This window comes from Vitis riparia, chromosome 11, assembly GCF_004353265.1.
Source record: "Vitis riparia cultivar Riparia Gloire de Montpellier isolate 1030 chromosome 11, EGFV_Vit.rip_1.0, whole genome shotgun sequence".
Taxonomy (NCBI): Eukaryota; Viridiplantae; Streptophyta; class Magnoliopsida; order Vitales; family Vitaceae; genus Vitis; species Vitis riparia.
In genome coordinates, this window is record NC_048441.1 from 3,372,746 (window position 1) to 3,389,669 (window position 16,924).

Genomic DNA, 16,924 nt, shown 5'->3' on the forward strand with positions numbered 1-16,924 from the left:
AAGGTGGCAGTCTCTAAAAATTCTCCTGAAATAGGCAAAGATATTTCCATATATAGTTGAACTGCCAGAGTTTTGTTTATACTAAAATGCATTTCACAAAGTAGCTTCATGTATGGTTTTAATCAAGTTCTACCTACGTGATCAAAATAAAGCAAGGTAAAGACATGACTCAAAATAAGTTTTGGGAAAAAAAAATTACATCTAAATTTGGGAAATTTGGGATATCACGTAAAAATGTTTCAAATCTTCTTTATTCAATTTTATTTCTATTTTTGTCACATCCTTGATACTCTCATCTCGCTCTTATTTTAATATAGGGTGTTTTTTTTTTCTTAACTTTTTGTTTTAAAATAATTTATTTTCAGACTTTAAATTACTATTCTTATTATTATTTTTACTTTTTCATGATTTATTACATTTTTTTTACTAAATAAAAAAATGCAGAATATTTGACTTTTTTTTAAATGAAAAAAAAAAGTAATATATTGATTTTTCTTTACTTTTTAATACTTAATAAAAATAAAATATTACGAAAAAAACAACAACCTAATATTCAACACCAATAAGTATTATTTAGTTTAAATTTTTATTTAGGATTAAGTAAAAAAAAAAAAAAAAAAAAGCACCACCAATGCGCCCAAGTGAGGTTAGATGAAAATTATGTATTATGTTACTTGGAAATTTTTTGTTTCCATAATTATTTGACAGCTATCCTAGCATTTAATGGGAGCACAATGTAGACATCAACATCATTACAAAAATAGATTGGAAAATAAAACAAGTTACTTATATTACAATACAGATAATTTAATCAATTAATACACATACAGAAATTAATTCTTAGATGAAATCAATCCTCGAGAAGTTCACAATCTATCCTTTGGAAATATACCCTTTTTCCAATAAGGTCATATGCCACATTATAATGTTGCTGAGCCATAATCCCTATCACAGACCCAATATTCTTGAGATTGCTTTCCAAGACAGCAAGGCAAAATACATCTTGATTTTTCTGAACAAACAAACTGTTTGCGTCTAGCACTAAGTCAGCCCCTTCAGCAAAGTGAAATGTCAGCTCTGGAAACCCTCTGAGGTCTTCATTCACTCTTCCCTTGTAGCACAGCCATCCCGGAATGGTACGATATATCACTTGCTGGAAGTGCCCTCGCACCAACTTCTGAATTTCATTGCTAAGTGGGTCGAATCCATCTTTGGCTAAGAACGTTGCGGTCGTTCCAGAGTCCATGACCACTCCTCCTTGGCCGGACTCTGTCCTCTGAAAGACTTCTGGGTTAATATCAAGCCTTGTTTCTCCTACACTTATCCCTTCTAGGGTTACATAGTAGAAGCCATTAAATGTGTGGAATGGCGTTGAAGAGCCTTCCATCTTAACCCCATCTCCTAGAACTAATTGGTTATGGGTGTAATGAGGATCAAAAAGGTCGCCAATGCAATAAGAGAATCTTGAACCTAATCGAGAAACTATAGATTGATCCCCGGCACTTAGTCCAAGTATTCCACTTTGTTGCCCATCAAAGCGACCCCGGTTCGAGCGCCCACAGCCAAATACCACAGAAGAGACAGTGACTGTGCCTTGGTCTGATGTCTCGAAAACAATATCTTCAGTGGCGAGGTTTCCAGAGCTTGTGCTGCCATCTGCGTATGACGCATTATAAATACACTGGTTTAGGTGATTGTACTTCTTTTGTGGCGAATTGGGGCATATGGGAGAATCATACGACAAGTCCACATATGTTGATGACTTTGAGGGATCGAAAATAGGGGTGGACTGTCTGAAACAGTCGGCACAGGGGTGACATTGCACCCAAAGTAGGTCGCTGCCAGTGTCGATGCCCACTAACTGTGGAACCGGCGGTCGGCCTATTGAGAAATTCACAAGGAAGGCTTGGCCGCGGTCATCAGCCACCATATTAGCTTGGATTTCATCAGTGATAAAAGCAGCCCTCCGGGTTCTTCTTCGTTCAACATTATTTCTGTCTAGACTCTGATAGGAGGAGAGAATGGAGTCTTGGTGAATGAGACCGGTGACTAATCGTAGGGGTTTCGTGTCGGTCATGGCTGTGGTGGTGGTGCTGGTCACTGAGACTGAGAGAAGGATGGTGAAAAATAAGGAATGGAAGAAGGTATGAACAAATATAGATGTGGTTGCCATGGCCACAATGTGATTGCTGTCTGAAATATCTGGCCATTCATCAGACTACGCTTCTAGGACATGGATGTTATTAAAAAGTATAATTTATCTATTTTTAATGGGTTATTAATTATGTAAATCCACAAAATTTCTTCATAATTAATTGCAGAAAAAAAAATTATTATTAAAAATTTCCAACTCACATAATGGTTGTCATATTAACTTCACAGAAAAAGTGAGTATATTTTTCCAAGGAGAAAATTGGTGAGAAAATAAATGATATTAAATTTATATTTTTATACAATTTTTTCAAAAATCTAATATGAGGTGATTTCTGTCTATCTTAATGTGTATCTGTTCATTATGAAACTGGTAGTCGTATTTCTTTTATTTTCACAGGATTGCTAATTAAGGTGCCATGTAATTAAATGCATTTGAATAATTTTAAAATTTTAAAAATATTAAATATGTTTGTTAATTTAAATTTAATTTTTATTTTTTTAAAATGGAAGATAAAAACATGCTTGATAATTCTATAACCAGCATTAAAAAAACTTCTTTTTTTAAAAAAAAAACGATTTTCAATAATTTGTCAATGCTAAGGTGTAAGACATTAATGTTGTTTTGCTAAAAAGAGAATATGTTCGTAAATTGGAATTTTTAATTTAATATTTTAAATTTATTTAAATTTTTTAGGTATAATTTGGATATACTTCCTATTAAATAGTAATAACAACTTTTATATGAAAAGTAAAAAATCTTCCAAAAAAAATACAGGTTTATCATATGTATTTAAAAATTATTTTAAAAAATTTTAGCATTTGAAGTAGTAATATTTTTCTAATATTCAATTTTTTAAATAATTTTTAAAATTCATTTTTATCTTTTTAATTAGTATTTTATATAAAATTTATTATTATTTTTTATTTTTAAAATAAAAAATAGAAAGTGTAATTATACTTTAATATAATTTTTTGGTTTTTTTTTTAATTCCAACTAGTTTTAAAAACAATAAGTATAATCATGTTACTAAACATGAATTCTAAATTCTTTTTAAATTTTTAATCAAGAAACAAAGCTTGAAAAACAAAAATACATGATCAAACATATCCTAAATTAATATATATAAAAGACATAATTATAAATCTCATATTTCTATTAAAACACTATTAATCATAAATTATGTTTCATTGGTGTATATATATATATATCAGAAAGTTAATGTTATCCTTAATTTACATATTAATATTTATCTATTTATTATATGTTAGTTTGAATTACATTAGGAGATAGGGTTTGAATTATTGTATAATTCAAATGTATTTGTATGTAAATATCCATTATCATCAATGAGAATAGTATGCCATATTTTCTTTCTCTATATAGTATTAGAGCTTTATTTTTTCCTAGGCCTATGTCTCACTTTTCTCTCCTTCCCCACCATATCATGGTTGAGCACATTCAAATTGCCATACCAAATACCTAAGAACCTAATAAACCTTTCACCCTCATTCATATCTCCAATCAAAACACCATCAAACTTACCTCCACCAATTACCTTTCATGGAAACTCCAAATTGAAGCACTTTTCATTGGTTATGATCTTCAAAAATTTATTGATGGCTCTCATCCATGCCCACCAACCACTATCATTGCAAATAATACTACTACACCCAATCCGGAATACCACACTTGTATGCATCAGGATAAATTAATTTTTGGCGCCTTAGTTGGGTTTATCACTCCATTTATTATTCCACTCATTCAACATGCCTAAACGTCTCGTGAAGCTTGGACCATTCTTGTCAATACTTATGCACGTCCTTGTCAAGGCCACATTAAGCATATTAAGGAACAATTCAAGCATGCTACCAAAGGTTCTCAAACGGTCACTGAATACATGCAATTTATAAAGACACGTGCCGATGAACTTGCTCTTCTAGGCACACCCATGGATGACGAAGACCTTATTGAAAAGATCATCGCTAGACTTGACGATGAATACAAATCTATTGTTGATGCTATTAAAGGACATGAAACTCTAATCTCCTTTGATGAACTTCATGAAAAAATTGATTAATAAAGAGCTTTCGCTACGCACTAATCAGTCCACTTCTTTGCCTTTACCTACTTCTACAAACCCGACACACACCCGCCCTAATTTCAAAAACAACAGATCAGGTCCCCCTTGGTCGTCGTGGGTGTCATCCACTTCATAAGCCTACTTTTGTGCCTTATGGCTCCTCTGCTACTCCTCAAGGTGATAACCCTCTTCGTCGTCCTTATTTGAGTAAATGTCAAGGTTGCAGAGCACAAGGACATACAACTCAACAATGTCCTCTTTATCGGTTGTTTCCATTCACTCCAACTTCTACTTCGGTTTCTCGACCACAACAATAATGACAACCTCATCCTTCCCAACAATGGCAACCTCGACCCCCACAACATTGGCAACCACGAGCAAATCTTGCCACTACTACTGCTATTGAAAACTCTAGTTGGCTTCTTGATAGTGGTGATCACACCATGTTACCACTTACTTGAGCAATATGTTTATTCATGCCTCGTATGATGGTTCTAATGACATTATGACTGGCGATGGCTTGGGTCTTCCTATCACCCACACTAGTTCCACTTCACTCTCTACTCCTTCTCATACTTTCTCTTTACAAAATGTACTTTGTGCCCCTAACATGCATAGGAATATTATCTATATATCTCAATTTTGTAAATCAAATAATACCTCCATTGAATTCTTACCCTCTTTCTTTTTGTGAAGGATTTACACACGGGGGCAATCATTTTGTAGGGGCGGACTAAAGATGGTGTGTATAAGTGGGCGGTCTCCTCCAAGTCATCTCCTTTAGTTGCATTTTCTAGTGTCAAGACCACTTCATTTGAGTGGCAACCTAGATTAAGACATTCGTCATCTTCTAAACTTCGATATCTTGTTTCCAATTTTAATTTAGAATTATCGAGTCCATTATCTTTATCTTTCAATTGTAATGCATGTCAATACAATAAGAGTCATAAGTTACCCTTTTTAATTTCTACTTTTATATCTTCTTCTTATCTCCAAATTATTTTTTATAATGTGTGGACATCATCAATTTATTCCATTGATAATTCCAAATATTATGTTGTTTTTGTCGAACACTTTACTAAATATATTTGGTTTTATTCTTTTAAAAGTAAATCTCAAGTTCATGATGTTTTCATCCAATTTCAATCAATTCTTGAAAAATTATTTAATAAAAAAATTATCACAATATATTCTGATAATGGGTGGGAGGAATATCAAGCACTTTCATCCTATCTTGCATTTCAGGGAACTCTTATCTCACTTCACCCGCACATACTCTGGAACACAATGGGTATTTTGAACGTCGTCATCGTCATATCGTTGAAACTGATTTATTTCTTCTCTCCTATGACTTCATGCCTTTGTCATATTGGTCTTATACTTTTACCACTGTAGTCTATTTTATTAATTGTATGCCAACTTCCACACTCTAACTTTTCTCTCCTTATCTCAAACTCTTTCAGTTTTCGCCTAATTATTTGAAACTTCGTGTTTTTCAGTGTTTATGCTATCCTTGGGTACGTCCATATTCTTCTCATAAACTTGCTTTTCACTCTGTTCCATGTATTTTTCTTGGTTACTCACTACTTAAAGTGCTTACTTGTGTTTTGAACTTTCTTCTTCTAAAATCTGTACATCCCGTCATGTTAAGTTTGTTGAAAACATCTTTCTTTTTTCTTCTCTTCACTCTCATCTTCTGCTTCCCTCAACTATCACTCTTTTTCACTGGTTTTCACTTGCATCTTTGTCTCGCCCCTTGTCCACATCATCTCCTCAACTGTCTACACCTTCTACACTTATAAAAAAATTGCCCTCCTATTTAGATCCTGACTCCACCATGTCGCTCACTCTCATATCTCCTAGCCCGATCCAATTTCCATTCACAACTTCTTCACTGCCCGACCAAAACCAAAACCCACCTACTTTTGTGTATTCAAATTCTATATTCTATTCTAATTTAAACTAATATATAATAAATAGATAAATATCAATATGTAAATTAAGGATAATATTAACTTTCTCTAATATTCCATCGCAAGATGGAACTCCAATAGGAGATTCCAATCTTGGTCTTGAGAAAAAGAAAATAGATCGTGATGTATTCAACTTTCGTGGAAGGCAGTCTCCTTATTTATATGGGGTCAATCTCCCTATTTCTATAGAGAACGGTCTCCCTAAATCTACATGACAAGTGGATTCAACTTGATGACTGAAAGATTAGGTAAGAGTAGTGAGATCTTTCTAAGTTGAATTTCCAAAAAACTTTGAGGAACTTGTAGAAAGAAAGTTTGTTGAAGGAAAAGTATGATTAAAAGCCTTATTTGGTATCAAATTTAATAGTGTTTTAGACGTTAATGCAGCATACAATAGAGAAGGTAAGGAAAAGGTAGAGTATAAGACAAATCTCAAGTAGAGGCAACAGAACATGAGCATGTTTGGTTTCCTAAAACATACAAGAAAACAGTCAAATCTTTTATAAAGATTTTAGAGAAAGAGAGAGAGGTAGAGTTGAAGGTAATAAAAAATATATATATATTAAATTAAAGAAACTAATACTGATAGGAAGCAAATGAGAAGAAAATTCTATTAGATTTGAACCAGGAAAATTTGGAGCTCTTGTTTATAAAGAGGTATTGAAATCAAGATATTGCATTGGAGACAATAGGAAAAGAGACATTGAAATCAAGTTATTACATTGGAAACCATAGAGAATGAGTCATTGACAATACATAGGCATAAAAAGGTCACTACCATATGCAGTAGGGGTAGGGAGAGGCATGCAGTGATTAGGCCTTGCACCCTAAATTTGCTCTAGGTTGAGATTCTAGGGTTTTGGATTCGAAGGCTCTAATACCATATTGAAAAAGAAAATATGTACTATTCTCATGCATGACGATGGATATTTATATACCAATATATTTGAGTTCTACTATAATCAAACTCTATCTCCTACTGTAATTCAAATTAATACTTTATCCTCTTTTTTCTCTATATGGTATCAAAGCCTTCGAATCTTAAACCTAGTCTCTACTTGGAGCAAATTTAGGGTGTAGGGCTTAGACCCTGCATGCCCTCTTCCCCCTACCATAAATGGTAGTGACCTTGCTATACCTTTGTATTGTCAATGCCTCCTTTCCTATGGTCTCCAATTTAATATCCTGGTTTCAATGCCTTCTTCCCTATTGTCTCCAATGCAATATCTTGATTTCAATACCTCTTTATAGACAAGAGCTTTAAATTTTCCTGGTTCAAACCTAATAAAATTTTCTTCTCATTTGCTTCTTATCAGTATTAGTTTCCTCAATTTAATATATATATATATATATATATATATATATTATTACCTTCAACTCTACCTCTCTTTCTTTCCCTAAAAGCTTTATCAAAGATTTGATTGTTTTCTTACATGTTTTGGGAAACCAAACATGCTCATGTTCTGTTACCTCTACTTGAGATTTGTCTTATACTCTACCTTCTCTTTACCTCGTATATCGTCTTAACTTTTAAAGCACTATTTAATTTGATGCCAAATAAGGCTCCTAATCCTACTCTTCCTTCAACAAACTTTCTTTCTACAAGTTCCTCAATTTTTTTTGGAAATTCGACTTAGAAAGATGTCACTACTCTTACCTAATCTTTTAGCCATCAAGTCGAATCCACTTGTAGCGTAGATATAGGGAGGTCGTCCTCCATAGAACTAGGGAGATTGACTCCTACAGAAATAAGGAGATCACCCTCCATAGAAACAAGGAGACCATCCTCCACAAAAGCTGAATACATCGTAGTCTATTTTATTTCTCTTAAGACCAAGATTGGAATCTCCTATTAGAGCTCCATCTTGTAGGGCCATATTAGATAAAGTTAATGTTATCTTTAATTTACATATGGATATTTATCTATTTATTATATATTAGTTTGAATTAGAATAGAATATAGAATTTGAATTATAATAGAAGTTTATTATTAGTTTGAATTATAGTAGAACTCAAGTGTATTTGTATATAAATATCCATCACCAATGAGAATAATGTCATATTTGGTTAAACAACATAAATGGAGTTCAATCACCACCAATCTTACCATATACCCATAGTAACTTCACTATAACTATTAACATCTATCTATTGTTTTTCTAAGGAATGTGATTTAAGGACATATCCATTGTGCCCTTTATTACATTCCAATTAGAATCTTTTTGGAGTATGTTTTAGGGCACTTTACGTTCTTCGATATTTTAAGGGTTTTTACCTATGGTCTATTTTCCACTATTAATTACACAAAGTCATCTTTCACGGTGCCTCTTTCCAACCTTCTAGTGCCTCAAAGCCGCACCATTTGCAAATTTGCTCGAGTTGCCATCAAATTTTATTCACAAACATGATGTCTCATCCTTTAATAATTTAAGAGTATGTTAGATAGTGATTCTAGAAAGTGTTTCTAATATTTTTAATACTTGAAAAATAAAAAATTTCAAAGTGTTATAAAATGTAAAAACACTTTATAAAATTAATATCAAACACACTCTAAATGCTACATGGATTAGAAGCTATATAAACACTTTAGAGTATTACTACATGAGCAATCAAATACAACACACCTTTATTCATATGCATAAGAATCTCATCAACAATCAACAAACTTGGTTTTTTAGCTCAGCTACTTTTACCATCATATATGCTCATCAACAACACTAGAAACAACCATAAAGGTTCATGTAAGAACCATCTTCTTGTTTCATAAAAAACCAAAAGAAAATTAAAACTCTATAATTATGACTTTTGTCAAAAATTGTTATGAAGCCTAAGTTCCATAACTGAATTTTCCTTACCTATGGTGAAGATCACCAAAATTCGGAAACTAACCCTTCTACCTTGTTGGTTTCAAGTTGTAGTCTAAGGAGAAAACAAAGCAAAAATATGAGAAGATTTATCAGCGTTTTATGATTTTTTGTGAAGTAGATAGAGTCTGCAAGGTAAATGACACAATTGAAACAGGTTGTTGGTTAACTTGAGTGTAACTACTAGGTGTCTCATGGTTTCAATCCCTAAATTTTGGTATAATAGCCTTTGTAAACCACCTATTTAAGCCCTTTTGAAGCCGATGAAAATGAGTAGTAGTGGCCCATGGCTATAATTTGTGGTTAGTAGCTACTTATCATTCTTAGTTACACAATTTTTGTTGATGCAGCTAACTAAAAACTGAAATTCTCACTAGCCTAGTTACTAAATCCTTAACTGATTTCACTTAGAAAAACATGATCTTTTCTATCTGCTTTACAAGGATTCAACAAAGTCATTAAATTCTACCATCCTTGAAAGAAATTTAATCAAACAAAATTACTGGAGAAAACAAATAACAGGGTATCTAATTCCTAAGTAGCCTCCTCAACCTCGTGATGCTGCCATAAATTCTTAACCAAGGGAATGGTTTTGTTGCTTAGAACTTATTCGTTCTTGTCAACAACTCTTAAGTAGCTTTTATTTGTGAGAGGATTTTTTTTTTCTTTTAATTGAACTTCCTCCCGGTTTTTTATATGCGAAGGATGTGGCTCATACCTCCGAAGTGTTGATATATGTAAATCATCATGAATGTTTTTATGATTGAGGTGGTAGTGCTACTTTATATGCCACTTCACCCACTCTTTGCAAAATCTCAAAAAGGTTAATATATTGAGGGTCTAACTCTAATTTCTTTCCAAATATAATCACACGTCTTCTTAGTGTTCCCCCTAAAAATACATGATCCCTAAATTGAAACTCCAATGCCCTCATTTTATTATTTGCATAACTTTTATGCTTATTTTGGGTCACAAAAAGTTCCTTTAACTATTTCAAGAGCAAGAGGAAGGACAGATGGAAGTTTACTAAACGTCAAAATCAAGGAAAGGAAAGAGACAAGACAAAATGGAAAGATGCTCAAGGGTAAGTGCTTCTTTTGTGCAAGAAAGGCGACCAAAAGAAGTAATTATCAAAGTATCTAAAATCAAAGGAAGACAATACTTAGAGTGTGTTTGGCAGTAATTCTAGGAAATATTTTTAACTTTTTTAATACTGGAAATATAAAATTTTTATAGTGTTAGAAAAGTTAAAAGCGCTTCTTAGAATCACTACCAAACGGACTCTTAGTCACTGGTCATTGAATCATGTTTAGTAATGGATTTTATTATATCATGATAGGTAAATTCTAGGGCCACTTATCGTATCCTTAATCTTTGCGAAGGTTCTAGGAAAACTAAAAAGTTGTATGATGGGAAGATGTAACTAACCATGGCATCTTGGGCTCGGATAACAATGTAGGTTATGAGAGTTCTTATGTTAAAACTAGGAGAGTTAACTTCTAATAATCAAGTGTTATCTCTATACACGTGACTCTAAAAATAATTTAATTTCTATCTTAAGTTTGAATAGACATGGATATTCAATTTTATTTAATGAACATATTATTCGAAAGAATAAGTTGTTTATTTGTATGGGTATATTGATTAACAATTTTTATTGTATTATTGCAAAGATTTATGAATCTAATGATGTTGAGAAGAATATCTTAGCACTTAAATGGAAAGCACCTTATACTAATCAAACACATTTGTGTTACTTAAGATTATGTCATTATTTTATATAGAGTCCAAAGACTAGTGAAGTCTAGTCCATTGGAAACTTTTGTTCCAAAATAGTTGCCATTCTATAAATCTTGTATAAAAGGTAAAATGACCAAGACCCAAAGGGTATGGAGCCATATCTACTTTGGAGTTAGTGAATATTGATGTGTGTGGACCTTTCAATATCCATGCACATGAAGGGTATGAATATTTATCACTTTTATTGATGATTACTTTAGGTATGGGTATGTATACCTTATGCATAAGAAATCTTATGCCTTCGATAAATTTAAGAATATAAGACAAAATCAAGAAGGAATTAGGCAAACATGTTAAGACATTTTGATTTTATTAAGGTGGTGAGTGAATGTCTAAGGAATTCAATTAATTCTTTTCTCAATGAGCATAAGATCATGTCCTAGTTCAGTGCCCTTAGGACTCCACAACAAAATAGATTGGTTGAAGAAAGAGATAAAACTTTGATGGACTTGAGGGCTATGATGAGCATCTCAACTCTTCTAACCTCTTTTTAGGGTTATGCACGCCTTAGAGATAGTGGTCTATCTACTAAACATAGTTTCTTCTAAGTTAAACACCTTCACTCCAATGAAAATGTGAATAGGTTTCAACCTATTTTACAACATGAATGCATTTGGGAGTATCAAACACATGTGCTGAAGTGGCAAGTTGACAAGTTGGAATCAAGAACAAGAGGTGTTCTTTTTATAGGATTTCATAAAGGGACAAGAGGTATCTACTTCTATAGTCAGGGTAAGAAAGTATTTGTGAGTACAAATGCTAGACTTTTGGAAGAGGACTATATGATAGGTTATAACAAACCATCAGACACAAAATCTAATTGTGTTGCTACCAATTATACCTAGTAATTCTAGTAAATCAAGCCTTATTGTAGTAGGCCAGTTGTTAAGAAACATAAGAGATTCATGTACTTAAGAGAGTCATTCTATGTAGTCCATGAAGAATATAAGAAAAAAAAAACATATATTATGAAATAATGGGTGATATTGATATAGGTGGTAGGAGACTATGAAAGCTAAGATATAATTTATGTATTCTGGTCAAGTCTAGGTGCTCATAGAAGCACTTGAAGGGATAAAACCATAGAGTGTAAGTGGGTCTAAAAGAGGAAGAGGTGAGCATATGGGTAAGTGAGAACCTTCAAGGGTAAACCTATTGCAAAAAAGTTAGAGTAAAAACCCTAGTTTTAACTACATTGAGACATCTTTGTTGATAGTTATGCTTAAATCCATTAGAATTCTCTTATCCATTACAATTTATTTTTATTACAAAATTTGGAAAATGAATGTTAAGACAATTTTTCTCAATGACTATCTTAGATGAAGGCATTTATATAACACATCTAGAGGGGTTGAAAGCTAAAGGCCTAGAGTATCTAGTATGTGAGTTGCATAAACTCATCTATAGATTAAACATACAGGTCATAGAACAAGTGTTTTGATTAGACAATTTTTTAGCTTTGATCAAAACAAGAATGAACCATGTGTATACAAAAGAGTGGAAAGCATGCTGGTTTTTTTAATCTTAGTATAAACATATGATTGAAAAATCGAGTTCTAACTAAGATAAGAGAGGCTACAAGTGCAATGTTTAGCTATAAGAGGCAATTTTAGCTACTATTTATTCTCCTTTTAATTTATAGCTTCATTCTTGAGTCTGTAGTCTTCTATTACATTAGCAAATCATACTACTTTTCTTGCTAGTTATAGATGAGAGTTATACTCTACCAAATTGTTATACTCCTTTTTTGGAATATTTTCTTTTGAATTGTTTTTTTTTTTAGTTACATTTTATTTTCGCTTTCTTTGTCATTGATTTTATAAATTATTATTTTTTATTTCGTTCTATTATTGTTTTTCTTAATATGATTCTTATGTTTGCTATTTTTTTTTACCTTAGCTAAAGAAGTTGAAAGTCATGGAAAAGAAGACCTTTTCTTACCTTTTTTTTACATACCTTCATTGCACATCAAGGACAATGTATTAGAAAAGTTAAAGGAAGCTTATGCTTAATGTTGGAAGATGAATAAGATTTTTAGCATTTTATTTGTGTTGTTTTTGTTTGTTTATTTTTCTTGACTATTTTATTACAACATCAATTTTATAATTGTGACTAATTTAAGAAAATATAGACAAATGATAATATTTGTGATTTAGAGTTGAACTATCCTAGCTTGAAGTTGATTATGTTGGAAATATTAAACAATTTATTTGATATTAGAAGATAATTCTTTCTTGTTAAGATTGATATGACTTGACATCATTGCAAACAAGTGGATCATTTATGTTTAAATCTTTAACATACATTATGCACACTAAACCTCATGTATATGATGAGAAACTAAGTCAACTCTAGCTTGGATCTTATTATTTTTGGTAACATGAAAATTTCTTGAGTGGAGTTGGGATACATCTAAGTAAAAATAGCCAAATGTTCCCATGGAGAGAGAGAGAGAGAGAGAGAGAGAGAGAGAGGGAGAATAATAGAAATGAGAAGAAGAAAAATTATGTGAAAATAAAATGGTGAAGTTATAATAACCTTGAAACCTAAGTGAGAAAACAAAGACTATGTTTAGTTAAGAAAAACACCCAAAAGGGGGGGTGAATTGGGTTTTTAAAATCTTTTCAATCACAACAAATTTAAACAAAATATAAGCAAAGTAAAGAGACAGAGTTTAGAGAATTCAAACTCGAGTTTATAGTGGTTCGACACTTCCTTGCCTACGTCCACTCTCCTCAACCTCCTAACCAAGTGAGGGTTCCACTAACTTGAAGCTTCAACCAAGCTTCCAATCTTCTTACACTTGGATTCCGGCTCCAATGGGCTCTTACACAACCTCTTCAAGATTCAACCCTCTTGAAGGCTTTAACACTCAGATTGTTACAAGATATAATCACTCAACCTAGCTTAAAGATGGCTCAAATACAAGACAAATCTAGGATGACAAATAAGAGTGCACTAAAGGATATGCAAGTGGTGATTTAATGCACAATGAAAGAAATGAGAGTTTTTTTTATCAAGAAAAGGTAGGTGGGCTTTGAATGCAAGTGTTCTCTTATCAATAAATGAAGTGAAGCTCTCAATTTATAGGTTTCTAAGCTTGGGAGTCAAAAACAGCAAAAGGCAACCTCATTCGATCGAGCTGGGGGTCGACTGGTTCACTAACCGTTGGAGCATTTAATGCATGATAGGTTACCGTTGCCTCAACCGGACCTCGACCGGTCCTCGATCGGACCTCGACTGGTAAGGGAATCACCTCGACCTGGAAGAAAAGGCTACTGAGAGAGAGAAGGTTTTTGACCTTCCTTGACTGGTCCTCGACCGGACGACTTCAATCGGTTGAGCCTTTTTGGCAAAAAAAAACCTATTTTTTGATTCCTTTCTTTTCTAACACTTAGGCAAGGTCTTTTGATAAATTATTAAACCTATTTTGAAACATTTTGCCTAAGGTAAATTTGCTAAAAACTCGGGTTTTAATGAAATTGACATTTTAAAGAATAAACCGAGTTTTCTAAGGTGCATGAAACGTATGAAAATCCTAAGTGCACTCATGCATTCATCTTACATTAGTTTCCTATGATCACAAGTCTTCCAAGCGACTCGATCTTTTATCTATTTGGTCTTTTGATGAATTTTCGAGTTTATACCTGAGATTCTTAAACATTTAAACCAATTAGTCACTTAACCATGGTTTGTTACCATCAAAACCCGATTAGGAGAACCCTTGGGCTAACACTAAGTAAGGTTTATAGGTTATGTGGTTTTTTTTTATCTTTGAAGCCTGATGTCCTAAGCCATTTTGGTTGGAAGCCATAACCTTTAATGTTCATTACATGAATAGAAGGGTGAAGTGTGAGAGTGGTTGTAGGTGACATCCAAGGAGTTAGTGGCTATAGAAATAGTCCTTAAAACTTAATAATCCATGTCTTATGGTTGGGAGTTATCAATCGATCCTCACTACATGGATTGCATGATGGGAAATACCATAGGCATTTCATACCCATGACTATGATTTTGTATTATCCAAAATATTAAAGCTTTTTACATAGAAACTCTAAAAAAAAAAAAAAAAAACTAAAGAAAGAGTTGTTATAGATTTTGTAGTATTCTGAGTCAAGGATTGACCTATGGAAGTTGAGAATGTTCAAAATTAATTCCCTAAATTGAGAATGTTCAAAATTAATTTGAATGAATTTGAGATTTCTAAAATAAATTAATTTCTATGTCACTTTAATTCTAGGGTGAAAATTTTCATTCACATATGAAGAAGACTTATTACTCTTGATCTCTTGAGTTAGAGCATTATTCTTCTCAAGGAGAGAATGATGTTCAGACTAAAGAAATCTAATTTTCTCTAACAAATTAGTCTTTTCTACATTAAGCATATCAATCTTGTTTTTATAAGCTTCAAGAATATCATAATCTTACAAATAACTCTCAATCAATTTTTCATGCTCAACAACAAGATTACTCAAGAATTTAGCTATTTGTTCATCAATAAAGTCATCATCACTATCACTGTCCCAATCACTATCATGCATAGATTCCATAGATGTAATAAGTCATTTGGATTGTATCTTGCATCTTCAGAAGTTGTGGAAGCACTCTCTTTAGAGTTTGTATCACTCCATGTTGTCCGCATAAACTTTTTGATATTTTTGGGACTAGTACAATCATTAGCATAATGTCCCAGACCCCCATAGTTAAAGCATTCAATTTTCTTACCTTTAAAGGAACCTTTTCCTTTGTCATCAGAAGACATTTTAATTGTTTGTTCATTAGGTCTCTTTCCTTTTTTAGATTTTTGGTTGTTGTAAAACCTTCTATTAAATTTCATGACCTTCTTTTTTTATTCTTTTAACCATATCTGTCAATTCATCCTTAGTTATATCATATGACATTTCAATATCTCTCTTCTCATTCTCATAAGCCTTAAAGGCAAAGTCTTTAGGCTTTTGAGAACTAGGTAGGATCATCTCATAAGTCTGTATGAAGCCTACAAGTTCATCAACTCTCATGAAATTGATGCCCTTCCTCTCCTCTATGGTAGTAACTTTAGGTCTAAATCTCTTTGGGATATATCTCAATATTTTTCTAACTACCTTAGAATTAGGAATAGGCTTTCCAAGGTTAAACAAATAATTAACAATATCACTTAGTTCAGAATAAAAGGAAGAAAAAGTTTTATTTTCATGCATCTTAATATTCTCAAACTTAGTAGCAAGCATTTGTAACTTAAAGATTTGTACAACAAATGTACTTTCATGAGTGACTTGAAGAATATCTCATGCTTCCTTTGCACATTTACAATTTGCTATCATACGAAACTTATTTGGACAAACTCCATTAAAAATACCGAATAAAACCCTAGCATTGGCTTCACTACCTTCATTGTCGATTTTGTCACATTCGTTTTTAGATTTAAGTTCTCTTGTTGATCTTCCTTGAGCATCAAGGATCAATAGGGTCCCCATCCGTATTCAACTAAATTCCATACCTTTTCGCCTTTCATTTTAAGGAAAAACATCATTTTGTGCTTTCCAATGGGGGTAGTAATTCCCATCAAAGTAGGGTGGACTAATCCAAGGAGCACCATTATTTGACTGATCTGTATCGGACTTACAAGATCAATAAGAATTTTATTTTTATCCTATGTGATTAATTAAAATTTGATTTTTAAACAATATGATCAATAAAAATTGAATTTTTAATCTATAGGATAAATTATTGATTATTTATCCCGCTCTGATACTAATTGAAAAACCATTGAAAGTCTAATAAGGAACACCTGGAGGGAGGGTGAATGCATGAGTGATTTTAAAAGTTTCAATATATATTTATATGTTATACCCAATTCTTTTAAACCCAAAAGATATCAAGAGTATTTAAATAACTAAATGGGTTATACCTAAAATCTTTAAATATATATAAAAAAAAATTGATTTATACTTTTTAGGGATACCCTACTAGATATTAGGGATAATCAATTCAACCAATAGTAGACAATTCAAATTGAATATCAAATATAAAGAAATATAGACAATGAGACACT

At 32.4% G+C, this 16,924-nt stretch overlaps 1 protein-coding gene and 1 non-coding gene across 2 annotated transcripts; one reads left to right on the forward strand and one right to left on the reverse strand.

Moving 5' to 3' along the window:
* Window positions 1-850: 850 nt before the first annotated feature.
* On the reverse strand, window positions 851-2,173 carry LOC117925369 (aspartic proteinase CDR1-like). Its single transcript, XM_034844369.1, has one exon. The coding sequence runs from the start codon at window positions 2,171-2,173 to the stop codon at window positions 851-853; it is 1,323 nt and encodes a 440-aa protein (XP_034700260.1).
* Window positions 2,174-4,100: 1,927 nt separating this feature from the next.
* Window positions 4,101-4,218, forward strand: LOC117925769. The gene has a single exon (XR_004653035.1). It is a non-coding gene; the product is annotated as a small nucleolar RNA Z247 (small nucleolar RNA).
* Window positions 4,219-16,924: the final 12,706 nt, after the last annotated feature.